The 20,159-nt window shown below is 48.4% G+C and overlaps 1 protein-coding gene across 7 annotated transcripts in view; it reads right to left on the reverse strand.

Annotated features, from left to right (window-relative positions):
* Positions 1-322: 322 nt before the first annotated feature.
* Positions 323-20,159, reverse strand: part of LOC119187295 (uncharacterized) — a 108,250-nt gene continuing 88,413 nt past the window's right edge. For all 7 annotated transcript variants that reach the window (XM_075895852.1, XM_075895849.1, XM_075895854.1 and 4 more), the window contains one exon: positions 323-1,335. In XM_075895852.1, the coding sequence (XP_075751967.1) occupies positions 1,225-1,335 (111 nt within the window). In that variant the 3' untranslated portion in view covers positions 323-1,224. The remainder of the gene's footprint in view (positions 1,336-20,159) is intronic.

The raw sequence follows: 20,159 nt of genomic DNA on the forward strand, positions 1-20,159 counted from the left end.
GGAAGGCACCCGTCGCACACCATGGACACGATACTCCCGTACACGCCGGATCCATCTGAGTGTACACCTATTTCCGAGACAGCCAGGCATGCTGAAGAGTGTCGCGAGCTTGCCAAGACTTTTACGACGCAAGATCAAGAGCGGCAGAAGAGTATCCGTGATGGCTCCACCACTTCTGAGCCCATGTTCCTTCCTGGTGCGCTTGTATGGCTCTCGACCCCAACCTCTGCCGCTGGCCCCTCTTCCAAACTACGTCCCAAATACGAAGGCCCCTACCGTGTCATCGAGCGCACCTCACCCGTCAACTATCTGATCGAACCCGTTGAACAATCTTCGGACATGCGCCGCCGTGGGCGAGACATCGTCAACGTGGAGCGCCTGAAGGCTTATTATGACCCGCTAATAATAACAAGCTGTTAGGTCGCCAGGCGGCTCCCTCTTCGACCCCGGGGTAATTGTAGCGAAGCCTCCGAACTATGAAATGGGTCGAACTCTTGCGTACCTTCTAGTGGGGCTACCCAACAAGGACGCCGCTCGCGCTGAGAGCCCGTGCTTTGCTGTGACTGTCGCCATTGCATATTCTCGCTCGTTGCCGGCTAATAAACGCCTTAACAAATATATATTGTTACAAGACATATAAATAATGTTTTCGTAGCAATGAAATGTTGAAAGCCTCGAAATTATGCACACATTTGACTATAAACAGGTTGTTTTTACATGCAACATCTGAACGGTTGATAAGAGGTCTGACAACTTCGTTAATGTACCAAAATTTTAAAAACCCATCAAGCTGGTCATGTTTGCAGCCTCCCGGGGTACCAGGATGACAAAACTAGATCTATACAGCGTGAAACTCTATACAATGCAAACAGAGTTGACAAGGAGTACGTAGTATATAGATTGTGCCAGCCCATTTGTCCACAATAAAAAATTTTGGTGCAATAATTTACTGCACGGTCATAAGTACGAGCCGACATGCATGCAGCAGCTCTTGTAAAAAGGAAAAAAAAAAAGCAGAGCACTAAAACTGAAAACCTCTGCCAACTGAAAGAGCAGGTTAATAGGTTTTCACATTGCCAGAGTTGGTGCAGGCCCTCTCCTGCTGCCTTTTGTTGGCTGGTCGAAGTAAAATGGTTCGCACTATTTAAAACAGTTGTCAAAAACAGTGTCGCTTGTCAAAAGTGAAGACACAGAGACTGCCGTCAGACTCTACAGTTGTCTTGCTCAGCTATTGGAAAGGACGGCACCCTCGTCCAAGGAAGCCTGCAGAATGCTTCGCTCGTGTTTCATGAACGAAAGCAGAGAATCTGAAAGCGGCTGTTCGGACTGTCGATCCTGCGAGAGAAAAGCCAAAGAGATAAGAGTACTGCTGAACATCTAGATATAGTACAAAGAGTCATCAGTAAATAACTTTAACACCTCTATTATCAACATCACTCTGGATTTAAAGGGGCCCTGCAATGTTCCTTGTTCTGCCTGCATTCTGAAGCACTGGGCTGTGTGTTGTGCCGAATACAGAGATGAACACAACAAGAAATACAGAAGCTGGAGCAAGGTGACAGAAGTTATTCACCTTAAAACTTCAAAACCCTTGCAGACGACAAGAAAAAAACGTGCCCATTGATGTCGAAGGTAGGTTTCAACTGTAGGCACACTGGTGTCTCATACCCATTTGTCTCTTGTATCAGTGTCTCTTATAAAGGGGTTCGACTGTATTTAACAATCAGAAGTCTTCTGTATTCTGAGGTAATATAAAGAATGCTTCTTAAAGTTTTAACACACAAAAAGTGTGGCCTAGCTAGGTTTGTATCACTATTACTCAACTGTTTCGTTACCACGCCTATTCAAATCTATCACTAGTGATCGACACTTTTGGGTCATCGATTTTGGCATGTAAAATTTGTTTCTCATGCACCCAGCGCTTTCTACTAGTTAGTCCAGCCACTTTCAGAATCAATTAGAATTCCTGTTTTGGCAACGTAGTGATTTTTGACAGACCTTTGCGCGAACCAATGCGTGTGTATAGTTAAAAAAGTGCACTAGGCTGGGGAACTTGATGGAAGTGCGTGCCCCTCATGATTATGCTACAGTCAACGTTTCTACAACCAGGTAAGTTCTAAGAGACAAACTACCCGAGTCAGACTACCCGTCACACGGCGCAAGGACAGCTTCCGGTTTGGTGGCGCTGGCGGCGCAACAAGCTCCCGCTAGCATACGAAAACGCGTAGTCGTCGTGGCAAGACGCCGTGGCGGCCATCCTTAAAAAGCTTTGCTAACTATATAATATTGGGATTTGCTGTTGTGGTGCAGCAGAAACTTAATACTGCGCTATATTTAGCAGCATAAGGCAAATACATTATAATTATGGCTTTCTGAACTGCCCACGATAAACGATGCTTCATATATATTTCAACATGCTCTGTAGGAACATTTCGTGATGACGCATAGTAGTCTTCCGGTAGAGGCCTGTTTGACGAGGTTCGGAGGTCTGCAACGGCACGTCGAGGTGATGACATATGGTGGTGGCCGTGACCCGTCAGGGAAAATGAAAGCCGCAGGGGGAAGTCTACAAATTCTGTGCGCAGTTGGTTTTCGACGTGGCGCTCTCCCATCTAGTAGGGAGGTGGCTCGGGGCACACGGCGAACGAGCATTGGTGGTGAGCGTCACCTGTTCGAAGCCGTACGAGCTCTTCGCGAACTACCCGACGTACAAGGAAGGGAATGTCTTTGCAGGCAGCAACATTCATACTTGCAGCAGTGGGTACATTGTCCAAGTGCCTGAACTTGGGTAAAACTCTCCGGCTCTTCAACGCCTTGAAAGTGCGACACTGCTGCCTGAAAAAAGGAGTGTTCAAGTTTTCTTTTGTTATGAGAAAATTGTACATGTCCTCGGTGATGCCTTTTAACAAATGACCGACTTTGTCTTCGTCAGACATATTTGCGTTGACCATCCCGCAAAGCTTCCATACCTCTGCAATGTAGGTTGTGCACGTTTCACCGGGCAACTGAGCCCTACGTTACAGCGTTTGCTCAGCTTTATTTTTCATAGAACTCGTGTCCCCAAAGCAGGCCTTCAGTTCCTCAATAAATATATTCCAAGTGGTGAGGACATGTTCATGGTTCTCAAACAAAAGCAAAGCAGTCCCAGCAAGGAAGAATACTACGTTCACAAGCTTCGCCGGCGCGCCCCATCCGTAGTAGCAGCTCACTCTGTCGTAGTGTTTTTGCCAAGCATCTACGTCTTCGTCAGTTTTACCTGAAAATATCCGTGGTTCAAGTGCCCAGTAGTCTGGTTGTCAAGGTCTACGGCCACCTTGAGCCATGTTGGTGGCACTGGTGAATGCAGCAGCGTAGTACGTCAACGGGATTGCTCTGTCCTAATTCATGCTGATGTTGTCCAGGAGTAGGACAGCTGTCTGCTCCTTCGAAGAACTTCTGCTGCGGGGTGCAGGACCCAGCACCTCCACCAAAGCTGTTACGGATGTGGTGGGTTTATTTAGACTGAAAATGCTTGCGCTCAACCGTCACTGCCGAGTCACCATCGCTCATGATTTACATTTCATGATTACATGTCATGATTTACATTTCATGGTCCTGCAGCTCTTGAGGTGGTTTTGTTGACATGGCATGTTGCAAAACTGGTACGGTATGACATGATTGCATGGCGAATACAAGCGACAGACCCTACCATGAAAATCATGACATGTATGTCATGGTGATGGCGTAGTGGTTAGAGCATCCGCCTCGCATGCAAATGGTCTGTGGTTCAAATCCCGGTGCCGTGCAGTTCCCAACCGGGAAAAAAAAATCCGCGTGTTGATGAAACTGCATTAAGAGGCCTGGGGTGCGGCCTCACCGGTAACCACCGCCGGGAACGCACTCCCTCACCAGAGAAGGATTGGCCACCCTGGTGCAGTATCTGGCCACTACCTCCCACATGCATACGTCCAATAACTCACGGCCCTCAGTCCCCAGCAGCTGCGAAGCAACTGACCACGGCGGCGGTCAGATCTGCAACGCAGCAGAGGGTGCTAAGAATCTCTGGACTACAGGCCGCCATTGGAACCTGAACTTGGCAACATTTAACGCTAGAACCTTATCTAGTGAGGGAAGTCTAGCTGTACTAGTCGAGGAGCTAGAGGGTGTTAAATGGGATATAATAGGTCTCAGTGAGGTTAGGAGGACAGATGATGCCTATACTGTGCTACAGAATGGGCACGTCCTTTGCTATCAGGGCTTGGCAGACAGAAGAGAATTGGGAGTGGGGTTCCTAATTCACAGAAACATAGCTGGCAACATAGAGGAATACTATAGCATTAATGAAAGGGTGGTAGGTATTGTATTTAAACTGAATAAAAGATACAAGATGAAGGTAGTACAGGCTTACGCGCCTACATCCAGCCATGATGACGCTTCAGTTGAAAGCTTCTATGAAGACGTGGAATCGGCAATGAGTAAGGTAAAACACGGTATACTGTAGTGATGGGCGACTTTAATGCAAAGGTAGGGAAGAAGCAGGCTGGAGACCAGGCAGTAGGAGATTATGGCATCGGTACTAGAAACACCAGAGGTGAGCTACTAGTAGAATTCGCAGAACGCAATAATTTGCGGATTTTGAATACCCTCTACCGAAAATGAGAAAACCGCAAGTGGACATGGAGGAGCCCTAATGGCAAAAATAAGAACGAAATAGACTTTGTAATGACTGCACACCCAGGAATCGTGCAGGATGTGGAAGTGGTTGGCAAGGTACGATGCAGTGACCATAAAATGGTACGGTCTCGAATTCGCCTAGACTTGAAGAAGGAACGACAGGAACTGATACGCAAGAAGCCAATAAATGAGCTAGCACTGAGAGGGAAAGTACAGGAATTCAGAGTGTCGCTGCAGAACAGGTACTCGGCTCTTAGTGAGGAAACCAGCCTTAGCGTAGATACAAAGAATGATAATCTGACGAGTATCATTACGGAGTGTGCAGTGGAAGTTGGAGGCAGGGTAGTTAGACAGGACACTGGCAAGCTTTCCCAGGAAACGAAGAATCTTATTAGGAAGCGTCAAATCTTGAAAGTCTCAAATACAACAGACAAAATAGAACTGGCAGAGCTTTCGAAGTTGATTAATAGGCGTAAGGTATCTGATGTAAGAAGGTATAACATGGAGAGAATTGAACACGCTCTGAAAAACCGAGGAAGCGTCAAAGCAGTGAAGAGGAAACTTGGGATAGGCGAAAATCAGATGTATGCACTAAGGGACAAAGAAGGCAAAATAACTACCAATATGGATAAGATAGTTAAATTAGCGGAGGAGTTCTACAGAGACCTGTACAGTAGCCGGGTGTAAGGAAAGGACCTAAAGACGCCGAGGAACGTCAAACCAAAACTGAAGAAGACGTGCGGAGGGCAGGTGGCACGAAGGCGACAACAAGAAATGAAGAAGAAGAGAAGAAGAAGGCACGTGCGATTACGAGGCAACTGTGCGCCAATCAGCTGATGACCAGTGGTGGCCCATAGAGGTGGCGTGCCACGATTGGGCCACGTGCGACCATTACGTGGCAGTAGGCTGTGTGGCTGGGGACGAGCCGGAGCAGTGGCAGACGGGAGACAGCGGGCTGAAGCGTCGGACGCAGGCGATCCAGGTTCCGGCCGGGGGAACGCGGCCGTCCACGCTGCTGCCGTCCAACCACCAGCTGGGGCGGCGTTGCCGGCACGAGTACTGCATCTCGGGGCGCGGCCTGGCCTGCTGTTCTTTTCTTTGCCGAGGGCATCGCGGATCTCGGTGAGGCGTCTGCACGGTCAGCCGTTCGGCACAGCGATGAACGTGGCTTGGCTAATGGTCACGGTTGCGCCGAGCATCGCGTCTCGAAGCAAGCTGTTCGCTGGACGGGCTGGCCATTCCCCGCATGGAGCATCGCGTCTCCGATGCGGGTTGACTGCTCCGTAGCCGCACCCATGCCATCAAGCACTGGTGTCACCAGAGCGTCGCACATCCACAAGAGACGAGCAAGACGTTCTGCCGGGCGAGACGCGGGCGTGTGTTCGGAGGACCACGGAGCCGGGCGAGGTTCAGGGTGCCAGGGGAGTTCTGGCTGAATCGAGGATCGCCGAGCGGTGCCGAGCCGTACCGAGCGACGCGCCAGACTCGGACGTGGGCCGCGAGCTCATGAGCTACAGTGTGCACCCGAGGGTACCTGGCGGTGACCTGGCCAAGAAGAAGGAACGTGGGAAAAGGAGCTCGAGGGTTGAGGCCACGAAGGCAGACGAAGCGGTGCGCCGCTCGAGAGGACGAGTTCCTGGCAGCGTTCCTGAGCCGGACGTGGGACCCGTACGTGTCGGCCAGGTCGAGCCCCGGTGTGTCTGTTCGAGATCGAGTCCGTCGGCCTGTACAAGGTCCAAGGTCGGGGCCTGCAGAACGGCCCCTGCCTGGGTGCAGTGGCCGGGAGCAGGTTCGTGGGCGAGACCTACCGGGTGTGGTCCTCGTGAGCCGTGGCCTGATCCTGGACCTCCGGAGTTGCGACCCTGACTGCTGGGTTGGCCGCGACGTCCGACTCAACGGCGCTGCGCATGGTAGCGTATTCGTGCGCCGTCAGCCGTTCCACCCATGCCATCAAATAAATTGTTCATGTTAATCCTTTCTCGTCCGCTATAAGCAAACATAGTGACGAACGTTCCGTAACCATCACAATTTCTGGCGTCCGCGACAGGACTCGAACCTGCAATCTTCTGATCCGAAGTCCTTTCCTTTTACCGGGACAACCACGACTTTAATACTATAAGAACTAGCAGTAACCCAGATAACACCCCACCAGTAATGATAGAAGAAGTTAGAAAAGCTTTATAAAGCATGCAAAGAGGAAAAGCTGCTGGTGAGGATCAGGTAACATCAGATCTGCTGAAAGATGGAGGACAGATTGTGTTAGAAAAACTAGCCACCCTGTTTACGAGATGTCTCCTGAGAGGAAAAGTGCCAGAGTCTTGGAAGAACGCTAACATCATCTTAATACATAAGAAAGGCGATGACAAGGACTTGAAGAATTACAGGCCGATCAGCTTGCTCTCTGTAGTATACAAGCTATTTACAAAGGTAATTGCTAACAGAGTAAAGAAAACATTAGAATTCAATCAACCAAAGGAACAAGCAGGATTTCGAACAGGCTACTCAACAATCGACCACATTCATACTATCCATCAGGTAATAGAGAAATGGTCACAATATAACCAACCACTATACATAGCCTTCATAGATTACGAGAAGGCGTTTGATTCAGTAGAAATATCAGCAGTCATGCAGACACTGCGGAATCAGGGTGTCGAAGCATATATAAATATCCTGGAAGAAATCTACAGGGGATCAACTGTCACCATAGCGCTTCATAAAGAAAGCAACAGAATACCAATCAAGAAGGGTATAAGGCCGGGGGACACAATCTCTCCAATGCTATTCACCGCATGCTTACAGGAGGTTTTTAGAAGCCTAGAATGGGAACAGTTAGGGATAAGAGTTAATGGAGAGTACCTTAGTAACCTGCGCTTCGCCGATGACATTGCATTGCTGAGTAATTCAGGGGACGAATTGCAACTCATGATTACGGAGTTAGACAAGAAGAGCAGAAAGGTGGGTCTTAAAATTAATCTGCAGAAAACGAAAGTAATGTACAACAACCTCGGAAAAGAGCAGCGCTTCGAGATAGGTAATAGTGCACTGCAAGTTGTAAAAGACTATGTCTACTTAGGGCAGGTAATAACCGCGGAGCCTAACCACGAGACTGAAGTAACTAGAAGAATAAGAATTTGGCAAACACTCTCGACTTATGACAGGTACATTGCCACTATCCCTCAAGAGGAAGGTATATAACAGCTGTATCTTGCCGGCACTTAGCTACGGAGCAGAAACCTGGAGACTTACAAAGAGGGTTCAGCTTAAATTGAGGACGACGCAGTGAGCAATGGAAAGAAAAATGGTAGGTGTAACCTTAAGAGACAAGAATAGAGAAGAGTGGATTAGGGAACAAACGGGGGTTAAGGATATCATAGCTGAAATCAAGAAGAAGAAATGGACATGGGCCGGGCATGTAGCGCGTAGACAGGATAACCGCTGGTCATTAAGGGTAACCAACTGGATTCCCAGAGAAGGCAAGCGGGTTAGGGGGAGACAGAAGGTTAGGTGGGCAGATGAGATTAAGAAGTTTGCGGGTATAAATTGGCAGCAGCAAGCACAGGACCGGTTTAACTGGCGGAACATGGGAGAGGCCTTTGTCCTGCAGTGGACGTAGTCGGGCTGATGATGATGATGATGTATGTCATGTAACGACATGACTACATTCCAGGCTCATGATGCACTTACGGCCATTTCTCTGGTATCACATATACCAAATTTGGTATTACAATACGTGAATGGATGACGAAGGTATGCGACTAGTGCAAACATGACAGTCATGAGATGCATGTCATGTAACAACATGACTACATGCCACGCTCATGATACGCTGGCGGCCGTTTCGCCAGCTTCACATGTTCCAAACTCGGTAATACGGGACGCGAGTGGACGACATGGGTAAATGAGACATGCAAACATGATGATCACGACGTGCGTGTCGTGTACTACATGCCACACTTATGATGCGCTCACGGCCGTTTCGCTAGCTTCAGATATGCCAAATTTGGTATTACGTGACGCCAATGAATGAGGAAAATATGTGACTGGTGCAAACATACTAATCATAAGATGCCTGCCATGTGAGAACATGACTATATGCCACAGTCAAGGCTCCAATTATTTCGCCGGCGTTCATTTCGTCGCGTCATGCCAGCGTTGCTACGCCAGGCCCTGGTCTTGCTATATACTCGCAGGTGGTGCCGCAGGGAGATGCAGTGTTGTCTGGGTAACACATCGGCATAGAGTAATGTTACTCTATGCCTTTCGCGCGAAACGCAGCATATTGCATGCGCATGTTGCCATCGGGCCACGCTGACGGACGCTGGTCGCGCATGGCGTCAGACTATAGAGTGCTCGCGTTTTGCTAATGTAGCGTCGCTGTGTGCAGCGTGCGCGTGCATCAACGCTACATTGGAGCATAGTGGGCCCTTCATGATGCGCTCGCGGCCGTTTTGCTAGCTCCACATGTACCAAATTTGGTGTTAGGTGATGCCAATGAATGACGAAACATATGACTGGTGCAAACATGATAATCCTGACACGCGTGTCATGTAAGAACATGACAACATACCACGCTCATGGTGAGCTCGCGACCGTTTCGCTAGCTCCACATTTATTAAATGTAGTATCACGTGACATGAATATATGACAAAGGTAAACGACAAATCCAAACATGATAATCATGACACCGAAGTCATGTACGGCATCATTTACCTCCACCTCATACCGTTGTGCTGATTTTAAAGTGACACATCAACATTTCTCATTCATGCTTCGCTTATCATCGATTCCCACTGTACGTGGGATCTGCCAATTTTTTTCTTTATGTCAGTCACATTCTTCAGCAACTTAGACTGTCGAAAATGTGCGTGTACGGCCCTTTTCTTGAGCATGTCTCCTCCTGCAACTTCTTTATTTCCTCTAATGAAACTTGTTAACACAGTTGAAGTCAAAGCTTCAAGCAGGTAACGCACATTGGCAGCCTCGTGAGCACTTCAAAGTCATTACTCACGAGGCTGCTTGCTGACGCACTAGGACAACATAAACACACTTTCAGCTTTTTTTATGTCCTCCAGAAGTTCGGCCAATTGGTTGATGGTATCTGCATAGCCGGCCGACTTGGCTAAGCGATGGCGACGGCTGATAATGGTGACTGTCATGTCTTCTGCGAGGACTACGCATTTCTTCTCAAATAGCGCTCGTTTTTCTTCTTTGAACACTATAAACACCACAAAACGTCTTGTCTTACCATTTTCAACAACGTTCCACCAGCACAAAGCGGACAAACAGACAATTTCTATGTCTTGAAGCGAACTGACACCAGTCGTTGAAGGCATGTCGGGACTTGGATTTCACTGTCTTCGAGTTCAGTGATCGGAGATAGTCCATTCTTTTTCGCCGATGATATTCTGGAAAGTACCCCACTTCTATCGGGCAGCTTTCGCTTCTTTGTCGGGGATATTTGAAAGGTTAGTGGGCAAATTCGGGAATATCTGTGGAACGCATCCTTTGAGAAGGTCCCACTTTCCTCTGGCGATTTGTACCTTCTTACCATTGACGACGTGAGTGAAAGTCTCCAGGATGTCCTCCTCATGAAGGTGCATATCACACACACGTGATGTGCTGGGAAGTTTCTTATCTGCACGAGAAACAGCATGGTTCCATGCCTTTCGCTGCTCAGGTACACACGGGGCACAAAAAAAATGTCATGGTACATGTCTCATTTCCTGTAGCCACTTGTACAACCGGGAACGCAACGTGTGGGCATGATGAAAACACGCAACACATACAAAGCAGAACAGGGCACGCTGAAGCACAAGACTGTTCACGCAGAAAGAAGCCTCCATGGTAGCAACGCACTGCAACATGCACAGCCGACAGAGGTTAGTACAGGAGTGACACGAGCGAGCATGCTGCGAGTGAATCCGGATGCGACAGCAGCGTCATGTTTGTCTCTAGCAGTGGCGGCGCCAAGCAACATGGCTTAGTTTTGCAACTTACCTAGTTCTAAAAATGTTAGCTACAGTAACATAGAAACTCTGTAATGAAAAGAACCTTTGCAAGCCAAATTTTGAATTAAAGTGTCAGCTTCTCAATTTGACTATGTTAAGCAGTAATATTGCCAGAAATATATGTCAGATATTCAAAAGAGAGCTGTTCTTAGAAGTCAGAGAAAATTTGTTCTACAAAAAATTTTTACGAAGGTCTGCCACATGTTTAAAGTGTCCTGGTGGCCTTCTCTGACAGTTTCCAGCAGCTTCAGCTTTGCTTGCATCGTTATATCAGACACAGGGTTGCATCTAGTGTCACTAGGAGTTCCTATAATGTTGTCATGAAGACACGTGCATGGGTGCACACCAGCGCTACAAAATACATGCGCTGTTTGAAACTGTCTAGCAACCCCACCTGAATTGAGTCAGGACGACGTTAGAGTTCAAGGATAACAGCACCTCAGCTTCAAGTTTTATGGTCACGATGTATTGCATCAGCCTGAGACATCCGCAGCCGTTCATGGATTTCTTTTGTTTACATCCTCAAGTTGTCTCCTCTGCGGCAACTGCGTATAGCTTCTGACCTTTGTGCGCAATCTTATGACTACTCTGGTTACATGTGTGGTCCACCTTTTGCTGGAGGGCAGCGTGCTGGCGCTGGCTGCGGAGCTTTTCCTAATGACAAGAAGGCCCCCGGAGCACATCTTGGCCTCGACTATGAAGCAGTGTGAAAAGTTTTAGAACTGCGTGCGATATTGTCTTTTTTTTAACACAATATGCGCGAAAATGTAAATAAATATGCTTGGATGCATATATTGAAACGCCAACCTATGCGGAGTAAGGTGGCTCATGGAGAGAGGTGACGCTAGATGAAATGGTGAAGTTCATTCGACACCTCATTCACAGAGGGATTATTCACATCACGGGTATCCATCTATATATTGGAACACCTGGAGACTCTTATCACAAGACAACAAAAATTTACAGAGAAAAGTGTACGAGTACACTTGTGTCTCAAAAAAAACCATGCAACATTTCAGGAGAGACGCGGAATGGGAGGCTGCGTTCGTACGGCTCCTGTGGACGCGCAACTAAATCTGTGTTTCTAAGTTTTTTTCTTCAAGTGTTCATGAACTGTTGCTCGCATCGGTTCCGAGAAGTCATCAGGATCCTACCGATACCATATTTGACCACAGTGAGAGAGTTTTTGTCAAGTTAGGAACAATTTCTTTTCCTGTGGAGCGGTGCCCTCTTTAACCCTAACGAGTGGCTCGGGAGACCGCGCTTTTGCTGGGCTTGTTCTCGCCTGCGGCCGGCCCTTCGGAGGCCCGGTGCGTGGAATTATTTGCTCACGATGGAGTATGAAGTGCACGGAGAGGATATTTCAGAAGAAGAGTTTACTCAAGATAAAGGTTGGCAGTCCGCTGGGGCCAGAAGAGCTGGCGCCAAAACACGCACTGCTGACTCTAACGCGCCTTCGTCGCAGCCGGGCGCACGCCGCGGCAAATAAAGAGGCACTGCGCTGAAGTCCAAAGTAATACGCGCGGAAAAGATGCCCTCCCTTCCTCAAGATGACATCAAGATTGTGATCCGGCTGAGAGGTGGACTCAATATCTCGAAAATTGGCGCAGCTACGGTGGCTGACGCAATACTAGTTGCCGCTACTAGCCAGGAAGATTTCTGCCAGAATACTCTATGCCCGAATCTGCCGCAAAATATTATGGTTGCCAGTACTCCCAAGCGCGAAAACTTAGCTCGTGCAAGGTGCACGAGCTAAGCGCCTATGAGACTGCCCCACACTCCACTTGCAAAGGGGTGATTCGCAACGTCCCACTTCAAGACCCCCCTGACGTCATCGATGCGAAAATTGTCAACACAAATAATCCACTCCACATCGCTTTGACGGGTATGGTGTACCGAACTTTGTCAGGTATGGACCAGTGCTGATGCAGTGCTCACTCTACCCAAGCAAATCGACGTGTGTTATGTGTGCTATGATGATGATGATTAGTGGAGTTTATTGGCGCAAGGGCCACATGTGGCCAAAGAGCACCAGAGGGATGATAATGAACTGTGCGATGTTCAAAGTAGATAAAACAGATGTGACGTGGCTGTAAATGGGCCTAAAAACAGTCGCTATGGGTGCGTAAAAATATATACATAGTAAAATTATGGCAATGACAAATGATGTGTGCTATGGAGACATAAAATGGTTTAAAATTGATATGTATGTGAAATAAAAACTTTGCATGGAGCACCAGTGCCTCGACAGAGCCCTTAAAACAAGAGCATGGAGGCCTGGGCTTATTGAAAGCTGCTATCACAGCGGCATCCTCTGAACTGAGGATGCGCTATGAACCTGTTGGGCTAAAAACATTCAATGTTGGGCTAAAAACATTCAATACTACATCCTTTAAAAAGCTTAAAACTGATTTTGCATCAAAAAGCGGTTCTTCACCGAGAAACATCATCAGATGTAAAGGAAGATTATAGCGGTATGCTAAAGCAAAATATTTCTTTCTCTCACTTTCAGCTTCCGGACACTCCAGGAGGACGTGGAGGACGGTTAGCCTCTCACCACATCTACCACAAGTAGGAGGTTTATCGCCAGTCAGCAGAAAGCTATGGGTGCCATAAGTGTGCCCTATTCTGAGGCGACAGAATAGGACATCAGTTCGCCGTGTTCTTGTAGTGGAGGGCCAGTAACCCAACCGCGGCTTAATCAAGTGAAGCTTATTATTTATTTCTGTGTCCCACAAGCGTTGCCAGTGGTTTCGCAGTTTCTTACATAGGAAGGGTTTTAAATCTGTTGCAGGAACAGTAGCTGTGGGGTTAATAGCGCGCAATATAATTGACGTGGCCATTTGGTCAGCTAACACATTGCCCTCGATGTTTCTATGGCCAGGAACCCAGCAAATAGTAACATGCTGGTTGGACATATACGCTGTACACAGAACGGAATACAGCTCAATTATTACCGGATTTTTGTATCTGAAAAGGGATCTTAATGCATTTACGACGCTTAACGTGTCTGTGAATATAATTGATTTTTGTATGTTTGATTTCCGTATATGCTTCACAGCCAACAATAGTGCATAACCCTCAGCCGTAAATATACTTGTTTCTGGGTGCAACACACCGGATTCCGAGAAGGATGGTCCGACGGCTGCATAAGCCACCCCTGCATGCGACTTAGAAGCGTCAGTATAAAACTCTACGCATGAGTAGTTGGACTGGAGTTGTCGGAAATGCATTTTAATATGTGCTTCTGGTGCATGTTTAGTGATCTCGGCAAAGGAAGTGTCACAATGTATGAGCTGCCACTGCCACGGCGGTAAATGTTTTGTTGTGGGCATAGGACAAAGTTCTAGCAGCGAGACACCCATTTCCTCACTTAAGCTTCTCACACGCAAAGAGAACGGCTTTCTCGCTGCGGGTCTATTATGGTAGAGGGTGACAGCGGTCATATCATTTACAGCTGAATAAGAAGGATGCTTTATGTTTGCACGTCCCTTTATAAAATAAGGGAAACTGCTATAGGATCGCTGCAGGTGAAGTGACCACTGATTCGACTCTACATAGAGACTCTGGATCGGACTTGTCCTGAAAGCACCGGTTGCAAGTCGGATACCCAGATGGTGAACGGGGTCTAGGATTTTCAAAGCACTTGGCGTTGCGGAATGATAAATTATAGAGGCGTAATCAAGGCGCGACAAAACAAGGCTTTTGTACAAGTACAAGAGACACTTCCGATCACTACCCCATGTTGTACGTGATAGGAGCTTTAGGAGGTTCATCGCTTTCAGACATTTCATTTTTAAATGTTTAATATGGGGAATAAACGTGGGCTTAGAATCTAAAGTGGTTCCTAGGAATTTATGCTCGCTGCTCACAGAGAGTTGCTCTCCCTTGATCACAATATTTAGTGGCATTACCCCTCGTTTGTTGCAGAAGAGTACGCAAGTACTTTTCTGGGTGTTTATTTTAAAACCATTCTCATCCGCCCATTTAGAAAATTTATTCATTCCAAGCTGCACTTGTCGTTCGCAGATAGACATATTGCATGATTTGAAACTCATCTGCACATCATCAACATACACAGAATAAAACATCGCGCTTGGAATGACAGACTGCAGGGAGTTCATTTTTACAAGAAAGAGTGTGCAACTAAGCACGCCCCCTTGCGGAACACCAGTCTCTTGGGTGAATGATCTAGAGAGAGCATTTCCCACTTTTACGCGAAAGGTTCGGTTAGACAGATTACTTTTAATTGTGTTTAGCATATTCCCATGGATGCCCATGGCGGCAAGATCGCGTAGGATCCCGAATCGCCATGTGGTATCGTACGCTTTCTCCAGGTCTAAGAATACCGAAAGTACAAACTGCCTATGAATAAATGCATCTCTGATGTATGTCTCTATGCGAACAAGGTGGTCTATTGTCGACCTCCCCTCTCTGAAACCACACTGAAGGGGGTCTAGTATACTGTTACTTTCTAGGAAGTGGGTTAAGCGCCGGTTTAACATTTTCTCATATACCGTATTTACATGATTGTAAGACGACTCGAATGTAAGACGACCCCCCCAAAATCGCATCTCAAAAAAAAAAAAAAAAAAAAAAAACCTTAGTATCCCTGCCTGAACAGCGTAGACACGGGCTTGCTGCGTGACCATTTCGCAGGTGACCAACAACGATCGATCGCGTAGGTCAGTCACGTAGGCCGCAAGCTTCGCCTCTAGTTCCGAAAAGCGGCCAGACTTCGGCCCGCGAAAGCCACGGCGCTTGGAGTCACACGAGAAAATTTCCTCGTGCTGAAGCCGCCACTTCCGCACCAGACATTCACCGATTCCGAACTTACGTCCTGCTGCACAGTTGTTGGTTTCCTCCGCATGAAGAATAGTAGCCCGCTTAAACGCTGCCGTAAACGAGCGCCGAGTGTTCTTCGAGCCTACGGCACTCATGTCAGACAGAAGTGACTCGAGAGAGCCGGTCGTGGACACAAGCGACAGGAGCACGCGGCGATGCGCCCGCTTAGAAAATTGTATCACAAAGAGGAGCTCTTCCGTCAACTACCAATACCCCCCTACGGCGGCTCTTCCATCGATTACCGGTGCTCCCTCAAGTGCCGTGAGCTCGTCATAAAGGCACTCGTAATGCGCGCAGTAGATGCTAAAAAAAGAAAAGCTTTTGTATAAGCACGCGGAAAACTATGCGCTTTGGGTTGAGCGGGAAACTATTCGAGATGACAATACATAGTTCGATTTCGATTCTAAGGTACATGGTTCGATTTCGATTCTAAGACGACCCCCCAACATTGGATTGTCAAATTTGAAAAAAAGGGTCGTCTTACAATCGTGTAAATACGGTAGTTTGCATAAACAGCTTGTTAACGCTATTGGCCTGTAGCTGGTGGCCAAGGACAGGTCTTTGCCTTGTTTAAGTACCGGGATGACTATCGCTTCTTTCCATGACAATGGAATATATCCAGCTTCCCACATTGTATTGAAGAGTGTTAGGAGCGTTTTTAGTGCTTCTGGGTGAAGATACTTGATCATTTCGTACGTTATACGATCGCCACCTGGCGCTGAATTGTTGCAGTACACAAGAGATGCCTTAAGTTCAGCTAATGAAAATGGGCAGTTGTAAGCCTCCCTGGATGGACGTTTACATTTAAGGGGTTGCCGCTCTTTGCGTTCTTTGAATCTTAAGAACGTTTCTGTGTAGTGCGATGCACTTGAGACGTATTCAAAGTGTTCGCCTAGGCAGTCCGCCTGCTCCTCCAGGCTCTCCCCTCGGCTACTTACCAAAGGTAGGGGGTGTGTCTCCCGACCCATTAACTTGTTTACCCTATTCCAAACCTTCGTTTCGTCGGTGTAAGAATTTATACCGGAGATGTACCTATTCCAACTTTCTTTCTTTGCAAGACGACGCGTTCTTCTGGCTTGGGACTTAACCTGTTTGAAATTGTTGAGGTTTTCAGCTGTTGGGTAATTTCGGAGTAGTCGCCAAGCTTTATTTTGTCTATTGCGCGCTTTCCGACAATCGTCGTTCCACCATGGAATGCGACGTTTATTGGTCATTCCGTTGGTTTGCTTGATACATTTCACTGCAGCGTCAATAATAAAACCTGTTAGGAATGCTACAGCATCGCCTATATTAAAATCAGCAATCTCATCTCCGTCTAAAAATGTAATTTCTCGAAACAGTTCCCAGTTGGCTGACTTGGTGTTCCAGCGAGGAAAGTCAGGCGAGCATGTATCTTCTTTTGTTAACTTTAACAGTATCGGGAAGTGGTCACTCCCAAAGGGGTTCTTGAGAACAGACCACTCCAGATAAGGAATTAATGTACTCGAGACAATACTCAGGTCTATAGAAGAGTATGTATTGTGCGTAGTGCTATAATATGTTGATTCTTTTTTGTTAAGTAAACATGCACCTGACGAAAACAGAAAGTGTTCTATTAGGCGTCCTTGTGCATCCAAACGGGAGTCGCCCCATAAAGGATTATGTGCATTTAGATCACCAACGACTATATATGGCGGAGGAAGTTCATCAATGAAGCTTTGAAATTCTGTCTTTGAAAGTTGATAGCACGGAGGAATGTAAATAGAAGTAATTGTTAGTAGCTTCCCGAACAGCACTGCTCGGACAGCAACTGCCTCAAGAGAAGTTCGGAGGTTCGATTGCTTACAGGCAACACCTTTATCAACTATTATAGCGACACCGCCCGACGAGGCGGCAGCGTCGTCACGGTCTTTGCGGAAGATGGCATATTGCTTTAGAAAATTTGTTTGTGTGGACTTAAGATGTGTTTCCTGAACACACAGCACCTTTGGAGTATGTTTATTAAGGAGTTCTCTAATATCATCGAGGTTACGGAGAAGTCCTCTCACATTCCACTGTAAAATCTGCGTGTCCATTTTAAATGTGTTTTGTGCTGTGTGCTCAAGGATAGAAAATTAGCTCACGGACCCTTTCCAGGGGCCGTGACACGAGATTTTTCTTTCTTGGATCGGTCGACGGAGTCGCGCCGATCCTTAGGCGCTTGCTGCGCCCTCACGCTCGAAGTTGTGTCCATTGCCTCTAGCGAGGCACTGGACAAGCGCTCTTGCGAGCGCTGCAGTTGTTTTGAGGGCCTCGCCTCTACAGACAAGGCCTTCGCGGCCCCCAGCCCGGAGGTTGGTGGGTCCTTCTTCGATGGCGGAGCAGCACTGGCTGCAACCGCCGAGGGGGCGGATGGCGTCACCGCTGGCTCACTACGCGTGTGCCAGACAGGCGCCGGGGGCCGTCTTGGCGCTGGTTGGCGCTGGTTTTGCCACTTCGGCAAAGCTGGTTTCTGGCAGGTAGGACACCTGCCTTCGTGCCTCCCTAAATGAAATGTTTTGTTTTACTTTAATCGTGACAATTTCCTTTTCTTTTTTCCAGCTGGGGCATGACCGTGAGTATGCGGCATGCTTTCCGTTACAGTTCACACAGTGAGGAGAGTTTTCACAAGCATCAGATGTGTGTTCATCAGCACTGCATTTCGCATAAGTTAGGCGGCCTCGGCAGTTCTGAGAACTGTGGCCGAACCGCTGGCATTTGAAACATCTGAGAGGGTTCGGTATATATGGCCTCACTCGAAGCTTGATGTACCCTGCCTCAACGGAGTCGGGCAGTACACTTGAATTGAAAGTAAGTATCAGGTGCTTAGTCTGGATTTCTTTGCCATCGCGCCTCATCCTAATTCGTTTCACGTTGATGACATTCTGTTCGCTAAAACCCTCCAGGAGTTCAGCCTCCGTCAGCCCTAACAGGTCGTCATCTGAAACAACGACACGGGTGGTGTTCATGGTTCGGTGTGGGGTTACTACTAATTTGGTATCTCCAAATTTCACTAGATTAGACAATTTTTCATACTGTTTCTGGTCGCGGAGCTCCAACAGGAGGTCACCACTTGCCATTCTCGATGCTTTATATCCTGGGCCAAAGATTTCTGTAAAAGACTTCGAAACAAGAAAAGGTGAAATAGTTCTCACTGGTTTGCCGGGTGTGTCAGCGTGGATAACGTGGAATCGGGGAAAGGATACTCTCTGGTGACCAAAAAACTGGAATACTTCATCGGTGCGCCCTCTTTTCTGAGGGCGATCAGGGAGTGGGGGGAAGGAACAAGCCATAAGAAAAGGTTTATTTTCGGCAGCGGCGCCAGCCACCCACCATGGAGTCCTACAAGGGGACGCTGCAGGGTCTGTAAGCACAGGACCTGCAGACGCCAGCTGTACACCACCACTATAACCGAATATGGTGTATCCAAGGTAGGATAGCCACACAGGGTTAACCCTTGCCGCCAGGAAACACGGAAGTCAACGGAAGAGAGTAGAGGACAGGACAGATTTAAAGTAAGAGAAAAGACGAAGATCTGAAGGCGAGACAGGAAAAGGCGACTGCCGATTCCCCCCGGGCGGGTCAATCCGGGGGTGCCGTCTACGTGAAGCCAGGGCCAAAGGGGTGTGTTGCCTCTTCCGGGGCGCCTTAAAGGTCCAATCACCCAGTGTCGGCTCAACCCCCAGGATCCCCTTTTCCCCGGACACGGCGCAGCCACGCACGGCTAGGCGTGGGAGGGAGCCAAAACTTCCCCATTAGCTCGGGTCCGTGGTGTCGCTACACACCAAACGCCTACTTGCGCAGGCGCCCCTGCGGGGGTGTTATGTGTGCGACCGTCTTGGTCATCGCGCTGACGTGTGCCCCACTCCCGGTGACACGATTTGCCGAGGCTGTGGTGCCGCAAGCCCTGACAAGCAACATGTGTGTACTCCCAAGTGCAAACTCTGTGGTGGCCAGCATCTCACGGCTAGCAAAGACTGTGCTCAAAGGTTCAAGATCCCGTACATTGTGCGCCGTCATCACAGTGAGCGTGCCAGAATGACTGCTGCTGCGTCACCGTCCCCACAACGTCACCTCGACACTGCGGACGAGTTCCAGTCTTCGTCACCCACCACGGATGCTCAGCGCAGAGGACACCCCCGTTCCAGGGGACGCTCGGGAGGCCGCTCCGGATCCAGGCGCCATGGTGCCTCCAAGGGATGTTCCGGCTCGCGATCCAGGTCGACAGAACGTGCCCGGGGAAGTTCCTTTTCTCAGCCTCGCTCCAACTCAAAGCCGGGGCACGTTTCGTCGGGGCCGACCAAGTCCCGCTCCCGCACGCCCACCACCTCTAACAGCAAGAAGCCGACGCTCTCCTGGGCCGACAAAGCCCGAGGAAGACGTGAGTCTCCTAGAGGCAACGAATCCAATCGCGGTTCTCCCCACGCGAGTGAGCTCGACGAGATGCGATGAGCTAACGAGCAGCTGAGGAAAAAAAACGCGCAGCTTAAGCAAGAAATGAGCAGGCTAGCAGCGGAGGTGGCGGAGATTAGAAAGCTCGCGTCCTCGCCCCTTTCGGCGCAGCCCGCCCCAACCCCAGCCGCCATGGATACGTCTGAGGCACTTCATAGGCCTAGCGGAACTAAGCGCCGAGCGGTTGAGAACACACAAGAA

The sequence above is a fragment of the Rhipicephalus microplus genome, chromosome 5, assembly GCF_043290135.1.
Source record: "Rhipicephalus microplus isolate Deutch F79 chromosome 5, USDA_Rmic, whole genome shotgun sequence".
Taxonomy (NCBI): Eukaryota; Metazoa; Arthropoda; class Arachnida; order Ixodida; family Ixodidae; genus Rhipicephalus; species Rhipicephalus microplus.